Below are 12,397 nucleotides of genomic sequence, written 5' to 3'. Positions count from 1 at the left end.
AGTGACAGGGATAGAATCGGATGTTGCGGTTTCGGATTCATTATGATTTGTAACATTAGTGTATACACCTTGAAGAGTCTGTTTATCCTGCAAGTTCTTCAGAGTTGCCCCAGCCGAAGCAAGCTGAAGATAAGAAGTCGAGAAACTTTCCAAAAGGCCAAGTATTAGATTGTGCATTATGTCAACGGTTTGAAAGTTGATTGGTTGCCAGTAAGGGAGTTCAGAGAATATAGTGTATCGGACACCGTATTTTTTCTCGAGTTTGTGACGGTCCAACGAATCATTGGCCTTCAGCCACTCGTCACTTTGTGTCTTGTACGAAATAGGATGGCGTTCCTTGTATGATTTATAATCGACATCGTCAATTTCGGGGTAGGTGATATAGCAACGGGAGCAAAAATTGGTGGAGCGATGACTTGTGAACCCCGAGATCTTTTTCATGGCCGGGGCATCAGCAATCAAAGGCCAGATGGCAACTCGTATTAGGCGACCCTGAGGGTGAAGTGAGGTGGAGCTGAAATAGATTCCTCTCCAGAGGTCGATGAACTCGTGGAAAAGTGGTTTGATTAGGTGGTCAATCTGATCTGAATTGGTCTCACGAGGACCAGGTGTGATTCCATAAAGGAATATATTTTCGGATTTATATCGCTGATCGGGTGGAAGGTTGAAACATATGAGTACCATCAGCCCTGATGAGTACGATCGCGCAGCTTTTTTGCCCCAAGGGTTGAACCAGTCAGCGTAGAAGCCAAATACGAGGTTTCCAGAGGATCGAGTGAAGATCTTGCCGTCAACATCTTTGAAAGTCTTCCATATTTTCCCATCCCAAATGTCCTTCATGATACCGTTGGGAGGGCGAGGCGAAGAAAGAGGCTCGTCAAGAGCACTTTCAAACTTGGGGAACGATAGCATCTTCGCAATCCATTCAATGAAGCGTTGGTGATAGAAGACTGAGGTTGGTCTGAGTTTGTTTCTGGCCGAAGAACTAGGTACGTAAAGAGGGAAATCACAGACTATTCGAAGACTCGAAGAAGTTTTCTTTGGAAATCGAAGATGGTCGCAGTTAGTGATAAGAGGCTCATTGATTTGATCGAGTAATCCATGAAGTTTCCGGCATACATAGCAGCAGAGATTAGTGACTAAGTTGGTGTTTAAGCGAAAAGTCTTGATGAGTTTGTCAAGTGTCAAAGGGATTTCTCGTAATATCTTCGATGCCAGGGGATTGTCGCCTAGAGATTTCTTGACCTTTGATTGTTCCATCTTAAGGGCAATGCGAGAACCTCGTACACTCTTGTGCTCAATGAAATGGTCATGCAAAACATGAAACATAGATTGAACACAGTGAGGATGCTGTAAAAAAGTGAGAGGGACTTTGAACGGTTCAGTGGAGAAAGTTAAGACCGTCGGTAGCCCATTTGGAGTTTGAGTAGTTGATATAGATAGCTCGACGGGATTTGGACTAGTAGTTCGTGGATTCTTGTGAGGTCGAAGATTAATATCGTCACTGCCATTCTCACTATGAGGTGCCGGTGAATCTGAATGCTTTCTTTTTTTGGTTTGAGGATGTTGATAAGATTGAGCTAAAGGTGGTTGCGATCTCAAGGCTCCACTTCCCCCCTCAAGAAGCGGATCTTGTTCATTTGCGTTTAAAGCTGTTGATTTATGAAGATGTTTTGGGTAGTTTGAACGGTTGAATAGCTTCCCAACGTAGGTGACTCCCATGTATTCGAAACTTTCGGTGTTACACCCTAGAGGAACGCAGGTGCAACAGAAGTGATTTCGATCGATTTTTGCCATGCTTGCCCTTTGAGAAGAAGATAATCGGATTGTGGTTTTTGCAAAAGGTACAATCTGATCAGTCTGAGTTTACTTCTAAAAGGTCTTGAGGAAGACCCACGATTGGAACCTTCTGAAAAACTTTTCCAAAGACGATGTTGAATTTCTTGGCTGGGTATCTAGTTTGTTAATCGAGCATTTGTGGAAATCGTTTGAAGACTCAAAGTGAAGATGATGGACAGGTTTACCCTTTTGAAATTCAGACAGGGTGAAACAGTTGAAAGGGCAATAATGAAAAATATCCGCTCAAACGGATATCTTGGCAGCAATCACCCTTCGTTTTTTTGATTTCTCCACATATAGCTTCTTGATTGTTATGATCACACAGACCCATGTGAGGATGAGATGGCTTTTCTCTAAGGCATTTTTGGAAAACTTTGACCTTGTCGTCCTTTTTTGAAAGCATGAGACAAATCTCACAAAGGATACATTTCCAATTGAAGTTACCCTTGAAATCATTTTTCTCACATTTCACACTATTCATCAACAACAAACTAAACATCCGCTTGACAAATAGGAATGAGTACGTCAAAAATGCAGCATACACAATCCAAATGAGTGTAAAATATTTGTAAAGATAGAAAACGATAAAGATAGAAAAAAACCACTGGTGTTTTGAACAGGAGGAAAGAAAAAACAAAACTATTTACATAACCAAAGTAATCACAGCCACCCTACTTTGAACAAAGAGATAAAAAGCAGGCTACCAGCGCCATCATTGAGTCATCATTGGTACCTGAGTTGAACTTGACGCTTCACTACTACTCGGTTGTCCACCTACACGAGCAGCCCCCCTTGGCAATACTAAATTAGTCAAAATCTCGATTGATTTCTTAATGTTGATTGAATCAGCCTTCACTAGTTTCAAGTTTGCAACTGCGATGCCTGACATCTTATCAAGCCATGCATTTGACACAAGAGATTCCTGGAACTTTTGAGGTGGAAAAGTATCCGGATCGTTTGAAGTGTATGATCCACGATCAATGATGGCCTTTGCGCGAGCCTTCTTCCTTGGAATAGTCTCCTGCCCTTCGATAAGTTGATCCACGAGGTTGACAAAGGTATCGAGTGGTCCGCTACGCCATTCCAGTCTGGTTTTGCACCGTGATCCCGAGCCGTTGACAATCACTACTTCATCTTCAGAGTGCACCTCCGGATGAGATAAGAGTAAGTATTCGGGTGACGCTCCACCAAAAATACCTTGCGCCAGTTCCAGGCGCGCCGTGTGAATCTATTTTGAACAAATAGATAATCAACAACATATATAACATCTGCATAACCAGGAAAACAAACAAACTTACTCTAGTTTTTGCTCGCCTGCGTCTATCCTTACTCTTGGACATTTCGCGCAACCGATCTGCTTGCAACCTACCCTCAGGTGTTTGTGACATTAAACTCAACTTTTCTTGTTCGCGAAACTTCGGAGCCTGATGCTCGCACCACCGTCGGATAATCTCAATTCGGTTTTCAGGTGTATTTCCAGATTCTACAATTCCAAAAGCCTTTGTACCGTGAGCTTCGTGACACTTCTCCCATTCCTGAAGGATGATCCGCGACATGGCTGTGTTCCAAGGAGAATCCGGTTTGCCGTTCCAGTCAAAAGTGCAACGAGGAAAGCCTGCCAAAGCCAGTGCACCTTCGCATAGAGTTCCCCACCGATGATCGTACCTTGATCCAAATTTAAACGAGAGACGAGAGGCGAACTTAACAGGACACAATGGAGCCGAGAGCATTTCCTTCTGAGCAGCATCTTTCTCAACAGTCCTGATTTGCTTTCGATTCGGTTTGAAGTCGGCAGGTTTCTTTGAGAGGTATTTTTTCACAGCACGGTCCATTGCGTTCTTGATAGCGTCCTGACGAGACTCCTGACGAGTTGCCCAATTGCGAACTTCATCTTCGGTCGGTGGATCAGGGAGGGAAGGTTCGGAACTAGAAGAGGTTGAGCGTGATTTCCGATACACCCCAAGCATCATCTTCACATATTCTTGAATGGCTCTAGCTAAGGCAGTTGCCGCTCCAGGTGTCGAATGCGAGTTGGCCAATAGACCGACCATCGAATCGCGGTCTCGCTTTTCCTGTGCCAACTTTCGCCCTGCCTTCAGTTTGCGCTTTTGACTGGCTATTTCAGCAGGAGTGAGTTCACCATCTGGTCGGAAAAATCTGAGTCAGTTCAAGCCCGTTTTTAAAGGAACAGTGCACTACTTACCTGAGTCGCTGTCGTTGGGATCCACAGAGTCATCAGAATCATAATTGATCGGTGGTGTTCTCTGTCGCGGGCTGGAACCATCTGAGAAACCAACACCTGTGTTAGATTCTAGATCTGAAGTCTGTGGATTCAAATCACATCGACTTACCATCATCTACCCTTTGCCGTTTGCTACGACCTGTGACAAGTGAAATGAAATAATAGAAATCAGGACCAGATTCAATTTGGATATAGTTCAGCCAGACACTGACCATCAGTATTTTGCTGTGTCCCAGTCGAACTTGTGCTACTCAAATCAATCTCCATTTGCAGAAGGTGTAATGAATTTAATGTAATGAATTTAATATGTGGTTGACTATACGAAGGAAGTTTGAATATATTATTAAATCAGAAAGAGAGACCGTAGGAGACTGTGACCACCAGGATCAATAAGATGACTCGAGAAAAATTTGAAAAGAACTTCTGGCCAGCCAGTGATGATGAAAGATACGACTGAGACGAAGAAAAAAAAGAAATAAAAATCAGATCAACTGTGAGTTAAAGAAGTGAAATTTGAAGGTGAAGGAGAACGATAGCTTTGAGATGAAAAACAGAAACCTGAACTCACGGCCACATCTTAAAGTTAACCTATGCCGAAGATCTTGTTGACTGTCCTTTCAGGATGCGGGTCTATCAAAGGCATCAAGCACAGACCACAGATTCTTACCTAGCATCAGATTTTGTGAGCACAACGGCATTCGGCGAGTTTAATGATCGCTTTTGCCACACAGAGCCAAACTTGTTCTTTCTTTGTTGAGGATATTTACATATTCAATTTGATTTAAATTTCGTCTCTGAGATTGATCCTTTTTGTTGGTTGAGCCATTCTTGTAGCTTGGGTCCGACAAAGAACTGAACCCATACACGGACATAATCAAAAGCAAAGTATTACGGAGTGGCATGAATAGATGGATAACAAGGAGATTGAGAGGTGAGCAGACCAAGAGTGAGATATAACATTAGTAAGGCAGCAGGCTTATCATCAAGACCGCCACGAAGACGGTACTGGTATCGTACGGTGACCAAGTCGATCGGGTTGGAAAATCCGAATGATCAGCTGAGCTGGTCTAACGGATCAAGAAAAACACCAAATCTTGAACTGTTTTCAAGACTACACAAAACCGTAATTTGATATTATCATGAAACAAAATATACTCACCCGAGTCATTTGATTGAGTGCTCTATGAACACTGTAACCTGAGAAGGGATGAAGATTGAAATTGAGATCACGACTCTTTGGGAATTGATGAGAATGTTCAAGAAAAGAGTCTGTGATTTTACGGGGGGCTAGGAAGGCCTAGGAACAAAGGTGCTAAGCTGTAAAGTCCTTTCACAGGAAATCTGGGGTTATTTCAGGATGTTTTGAAGGATGGCACGGCTTGCTCTCGTCGTTGAGAGCACCTCAGGCGGACAGGGTGATTCTTTGTTGAATGGCTCCTGAACCTCACTTTGAAGATATGGAAATTCATTCAGATTTCAAAGATGATGAGCTTGGGGTTAGTAAAGACCATTGTTGGCATCATCAAATGCAAAGATCTGCAAAGTCACTTTGCATATATATTGGTAATCAATCTATCATGATTAGATTTAAATCCATCATATTTCTTAATTCAATGTTGCCTCTATTTCAATACTTCAAGAAGTATTCATTTTGAAGAATATCACAAATGATTGATCTTGCAGATTGTCTGATATCTAAATCTCTGATGATCTGTTTTGATCTACTTTTCAAGAAATATCAGGGAGCCCCAGATGTCAAACTTATTAAACACTCCAAATCTCACACTGTTCATTATGCAACAATTGTGTAAAACAATTATATCTTCATTGTACATTTTTAAACAATTGCATTGGAAGACAAGATTGTTTTACATTTTTTATCTTCTCAGTTGTTACTGCAATCTTATCAGCTCTAACTTTGGTGGTTGGAATTTACTATGTGATTAAACTCAATAAAAACAAATTGGCTTATATTACTATTGGTTTATCTGTGATTTACAACTAGGAGTGTTTCATTTCAGATCATTTTTACAACAATGAACCAAAATTGAAAAAGTTGAGTGATTTTTGATTTTTAGATGAACCATTCAAAATATGACTAAAGTTTGAAATGACTTTTTTTCTTTAGTTAAAAGCTGAGTATGAGAATGAAGAAAATTAAAATATCCATTCATTGGCAAGTGTGTGGGAGAATTGTTTATATATTGATTGTAGACCTTCAAGAAGTTCATCTTAGATGAAGTAATCTAGATCTGCTACTTATGATCATGGGAATTGACATCTCAAACAATTTGTTTCCTGGTGAGTTGTTGTCAAATCAGGTGTAGGAATCAAGGGGGGGTGAGAGGGTGGAAATATCCAGAAACTCAATATTTTTTAACTTGACTTATTAAATTTATGTGAAGGTCAAAGAAACTAATTTCAAGATACAGTCATATCATTTAAACTCCTTTTTTCTTTTATCTCTTTCTTACTCTCTCATATGTGCACATATATTCTAAAAGTTAGTTTGCTTTGCTTGAAAAGTCTTGATATTTTTTTGGACTTTTGAAAAGTCAGTTTTAAAATATAGATACGCATACATTTTTTAGCAGAAAGTTATACTCAACTTTTTTCTTGTAAAATTAATTCTTGATTTTTTAAATTGAGATTTTTTCTTTGCAAGGTTTACATACTTTTGAATTAAGAAGAAGTCATAAAGCAGTTTTTGAGATTCTGAAAATTGAAAATTGAAAATTTGAAAATGGGAAAATGGGTTTAATGAAATTGATCATTGTGGCCCAAAGTTCTTTAAGCTTATGTAAGAAACTTTGTCTTTTCAACCAAAGAAAAATCTGCATTATTTTTTGAAATTTTGGTTTGATTTTGATTTACTCATCTATATTTTTTCTGATTTGTTGTTCTTTTTCCTTTAGGAAACTAGTCAACAACTTGATTTGAGAATTTATGAATCACTTGAGCATTTATTTAATCACCTAATGATTCAGATGGTCAAAAACATACTTGTAAGTTCCAATATGAACATTATGAAAATTCAAAACCAAAAAACACATGAAAAAACATTCTGAACTTGATTTAACAATTTTTTCTTTTTTTTGGGGGGGTGGGAGTACAGATGTTTCTATCACAACTCATTCTGGTATGGCTAATTATTTATCAAAAGCTATTGGTCATAGCCAATTCCAACTCAGGTTATCATTTATCTTTTTGCTTATTTATTCTGTTTGAAAAAATGAGCATTTTTTGATACTATAATGATTGTTTCTTTGTAATATACAGAGCAGGAATGATACCTTTAGTGATTGAAGGTGGTATAAGCACTACACCTACCAGACCTCCTTTTCCTAGTCCCAGTGCCTCTAAACCTGATTCTCCTATACATTATTCATCAGAAGATTGAATAATAGTGTTTTTTTTATTTGCATAAGTTTTGGTTTGGTTTATTTCAACTGTTCCTTTGAGAATTGGATTTGCAAGGCATTGAGATTTTTTGTATTATATATTGTAGTGATTGTTCATTCATTGTATTAATGTTATGATGATAGCATTGCAATAAGATACCAATTCGAATTGTTTTCACAATCTTTAAGTGAACATAACCTGTTTTTTGTTTGCATCACTTTTCATTAAAAAAACATGAAAAAAAGAGTTTCTATTGCAGTAATAGGGATGAGAGAACATTGAATAGCACACAAGAGTATCATAATGATCAATGATACATGATGGAGATATGTGTAGACTATGGTAAACTTGCACAAATTTTGAGCTTCAGTGTCTCTAGAGCCTCAGACGGGGGTATATTGGTGAGACAGGATCTCTCTGTCAGTGTAAGTTGCGAGAGAAAAGTCGGAGAATAGAAATTCTCTGGTAATCCTTTCTTGACACATTTCATGCCTTGCACTCGAATCGCTGGTTTTCTTCTTGCATCAAAGCGACGTGCAGCCCATCGCGCACCACGCAAATCCTTCTGGTATTTGTAGGAAAGCTTATCAATCAGATGTAAGACTGCAGTGTACTCTGTGCTCCTCCAATGAATCCCAACTGCACGCGGTTGTTTGGTTTCATCTTCTTCAGTATCAGAGCAGCATTTTGAGTCCGAAAGTATACTATTTATGGCATCGGGGTCAAGCTTCAAGCATTCTTTGATTGTGTTTCGTCGGTACTTGAGGAGCTGGAATTGTGGATAGAAGTGATCAGGTCCATGAATCTGTTGTATTTGAAAACCTGGGTGATATCTCATACGGACCTTGGCTTTATCTTTTTTCTTTTTTTCTTTTGCTTGGTAAGCGGGATTTCTGGTCTTTATTCCAATATCCTGGCAACGTCCACGCATCCAACGTTCAAAGAGTCCAAGAGCAAGCATATCCCCATCATGTTTAGGGTCAATGAGATATTGGGAGAATGCGCCATTTGCTCGGGCCACTTGAGAATGCTTGACTATAAATGATAAGACCGTTTGGTTCCAAGGAATATTTTCGGATTGATCCATAGCCAAAGTTGCACGCTCAATACCAAATATTGTCAAGTCAAGCAAGAACAGCTGTTTGTAGCGAATCCAGCAGTCCTTCTGTCGAGGAGAGATCCGAGGGTCTTCGTGAGTTGGACTAGCTGATTGTAAGGGGATGTTGAAGACCCGCTGATCATTCATGATATATTCATAAGACAGATCGGGTAGCTTTTCTAATTCACTGGCGGTAGGGCCTTCTGGGTAAGGTGATTTTGGCTTGATCCGTCCAAGCAAGTATTTCACAAAATCAATATACGCTTGGGCATAACGCGAATTTGAGTCAGGCAACCAATTGGCGACAGCTTTATTTTGAGACTTGACGGAGAGTGCCGATTGATTATGTTTCCGATACATCGAATCTACTACATGGCAAATTTGGAACTTCAGAAAAAAGTGGGTACATATGAGCGGGAGTAGATAAAGAAGCCCATATACTTACTTTCTGATGGCAATACCATTGGCTTTGACTAGTCAATATGAAACAAGACTCTGAGTACGCCGCAGATTTTGTAAAAAAATTGCAGTTGGAACACAACAGTTGGGAACGAGAAAAGCTGCAAAAACTGTGTATGATACAGTAAACCCAGTAACCAGACTGGATAATTGGTTGAGGATGAGATAGTCGTAGAGACGTGGAAGGTGGATATATAATTCAATGGCGCAGCGATTGAAAGTTAAACAGGACCAAGTGAGTAGTGATCAGAAGAGAAAAACGTTATTGGAAGAAATGAAACCAGCATGCGGAGTTTGGAGTGTCTAGAAAACTGACATCTATTGATACATACAAAGTGCTTAACATCAAAAGGGCAGTAAAAAATTGACGTGAAACAGGTGAGGAGAGCAAAGGATGCAAGGTTCTGTTGTAATCCGGTGGGTTTCTTCCATTGTTATTCCATATCTTTCAAAAATACTTCTTTCACTTCCATCATAAGCACAAACAACATGCTATCAGAATCAAAGATAAGGGACCTGGGTTGTGATTGAAACTGAACAAGTTTTGTTATGGCTCAAAGGGGAAGCAAGATTGACCTGATTTTGAAAAGGAGTTCCTATTTGATAATCAAAGGGTAATCAACCTTGTAAGCAATTCAGCAAGTTGATATCTTTTCTCCAATCAAGCTTTCTGTGTTCCAAGGCCAAAGAAATCCTCCTACATTGTCTTCGACCTCATCTCCTTTTCTGTTACATTCCTGTGTCTCAGAAAAGGGCCAAAACTTTGGTGAAAAGAGATATCGTCAGTAATCTTACACCCCATTGTCTTCAAAATCATAAACAATCAAGCTCATGAGGAGAGCAAGGGACCGTGGTAAATTTATCAAAATCGGTGATTTGTTTACCAGTGGATAGGATTCTTTCACCACGGTTTCTCCAAGCTGATCTTGTTTATCTGATTCATCATCAACTCAATTTCCATTCCTTCTCAAATAGTTCCATTCTTGTCTTCTGCACTGCCAACTTGGTATTGTAGCCTTTACCTGTCCTGATGACCTTTTTACGTGTTCTTTCTTATTCAGCCTGATTTGATCATTTGTCCATTCTTGACAAAAAAGGTACCGGCTGAGATATTGATAATTTTGCCTATCCTACATCTCTCACAAATGTAGAGATTCACAAGGCTTTACAAATCTCCATTTGTGGAAATTCAATTGCTACCTCCACTGCCTCTTCATATCGCAAACTTCACCTACTGTGTTTCCCTCAATTGGAGTCAGGCCTATGAACTCATCTGATGAGGAAGCATTTCATTGAAACGGATTCAGCCATTTGATCTTGCGTATCAAGGCAGCGCTGAATCTTAAAGTTGAGAGGAACCAAATCCGAATTCAAGTCTTGTCAACGCCCAAACCTCCTTCTATCTTCAAGGCTATGTTGTTTTCAAAAACCGTTGTATATTTCCATTGTTTCACACTCAATCATCCTCGTTTCATTTTTATTTCATTTTCTCAATTCTCTTCTTCCAATTTCAATGAGTTTAGGACAAAAAGTTATCTTTTTCTTAACTTTCTTTTTTCATGATTCGTGTACTCTTTGAAGGAGTAGTTCATACCTTTTTATTGTACCTTAGTAAAAGTCCATATTCTGATACATAGAAAACGTATTAGAACACTGTCAACTAGATGCGGTTCTCCTTTATGCTGAGATTAGAATTCATCTTTGACTTTTTGAATGACCATCAATTGTTTCCATTTTTCCCGATGTGGTATACCAGAAATTGAGGAGTATTGTGAGTCACTAGTACTTTTGAGTCACATTGTACTCAGATGATGAATATATGTATAATCTTGCATGCACTCACATCAAATCGTGGCTTGAAAGTCTTCTTGAGGAGATACTTTTCTGTTGAACGTAAAAGGGGTGTTGAATGGTGAGGCAGTCTCTAAACGAGCTCATGGCTTGGGTCAGCATTTGTGTTTTACACATTCAGAACGCCGAACGACCGACCATATTTCTTGACAATTTTGCTTCAGCCAGATCTGTCCTCGTGGCTTTGGCCAGACTCGAGAAATTCGATTTCGTCCGCATTGGGCTGTCTTTGAATTTCCAGCTGCCTACCTCCAGCCTCGCACACCAGATCGGACTTCCGCCTGCAATCCGATCATACTCCCAAGTAAGAACCGGAGACCCGAGGGGTGGCTAACACTACAATACAAAACAAGCTACAACGTAAAGGGTGGGATGGTGGGAAACAAAAAATCTTAAAACAACTTTTAAATTAAAAGGACGAGAAGAATTAGAATGGTTTTTGTTGATAACCGTTATGGATGAACTTTTAAAATGATAAAAGAAACTGAGTAAAGAACAACTTTGTAAAATCGCAGAGACAATAGATGAAGAATAAGCTTTTCTTGAAAACCGTTTACAAAGAGCTCTTTACCATCCGTCATAAGAACTTGGAAAAGGATGAAATCAACTCGCACAGCATCTTTCGGATTTCACAGATCCCACTAAGCCGGAACACCTATTCCCCTTAGTTAAAACTTGTTCCAACTTACAATATACATGTGGTGACAGATCACTTGAGACATGGATAATTTCCAGAATTTGATCCTGAAATTGATTTCCAGAATCCGTGACAAAACTTTAGAACTAAACCTTGGTCAACTTGTAGGACTTAGCCTACAAGAACAAAAAAGTAACACTGATAAAGTCCTACAACCTCACTGAGTATATTGATAAAATAGGAACTGGGAGGTGACTGATAAGAATCACTTGTTAGTGATGTGTATGAGCGCAAAGGCAAGATAATCACTAAAGAGTGATGAAAGAAAGTAAAGCACCTGTCGAAAGGTAGCAGCAGGCTTGCGACTCTCGTGCACTGCTTGGGGACAATGATAAAACAAGAAAAGTAGCAGTGAGAGAAAAAAAAGCAGAGGCATGGTTACTATGACCAATACGGATATGCTGACTACGTGGTAGGATAACTATTACAGTCAGAATTCAATATATACAGCTCTTTTGGATGGTTTAAAAACTGATACGGTCACACAAGAAATGATTGTTGATACTTTACCAGGATGGGGAGATATGGTGGATATTGGTTGTTTCTCTGGGCTTTTCCAACGTGTTATAATATCCTTTGAGAATGTTACAATATCTTGAAGGTACATAAATAAAAGTTCTGAGTAGAATTTTGATTGTGATCCAAAATATGGTGAGCTTTTTAGTAAGATCGGGCTCTTATATATGCATCCTTTGTTCAGAATGATTAGGGTTTTTGGTCCATTAAGGCTGTAAAAATTCATATGTTTTCAGGTTCAAAAGTGTGATTTCAAGCCGATAAATGAAAATACTCACAATGGTCTGCATAT

General features: G+C 39.3%; 2 protein-coding genes across 2 annotated transcripts; both read right to left on the bottom strand.

Moving 5' to 3' along the window:
• Positions 1-2,551: 2,551 nt before the first annotated feature.
• MELLADRAFT_89354 (uncharacterized protein) lies at positions 2,552-4,348 on the bottom strand (the record flags this gene model as incomplete). The annotated part of the gene is made up of 5 exons (XM_007404415.1): positions 2,552-3,067; positions 3,138-3,982; positions 4,043-4,150; positions 4,191-4,220; positions 4,294-4,348. 5 exons carry the CDS (start codon positions 4,346-4,348, stop codon positions 2,552-2,554), a joined length of 1,554 nt encoding a protein of 517 aa, XP_007404477.1.
• A 3,472-nt stretch (positions 4,349-7,820) lies between these two features.
• MELLADRAFT_89353 (uncharacterized protein) lies at positions 7,821-9,046 on the bottom strand (the record flags this gene model as incomplete). The annotated part of the gene is made up of 2 exons (XM_007404414.1): positions 7,821-8,950; positions 9,028-9,046. 2 exons carry the CDS (start codon positions 9,044-9,046, stop codon positions 7,821-7,823), a joined length of 1,149 nt encoding a protein of 382 aa, XP_007404476.1.
• Positions 9,047-12,397: the final 3,351 nt, after the last annotated feature.

This window comes from Melampsora larici-populina (assembly GCF_000204055.1).
Source record: "Melampsora larici-populina 98AG31 unplaced genomic scaffold MELLAscaffold_2, whole genome shotgun sequence".
In the NCBI taxonomy this organism is placed as follows: Eukaryota; Fungi; Basidiomycota; class Pucciniomycetes; order Pucciniales; family Melampsoraceae; genus Melampsora; species Melampsora laricis-populina.
This window is presented reverse-complemented; position numbering and strand designations above follow the sequence as displayed.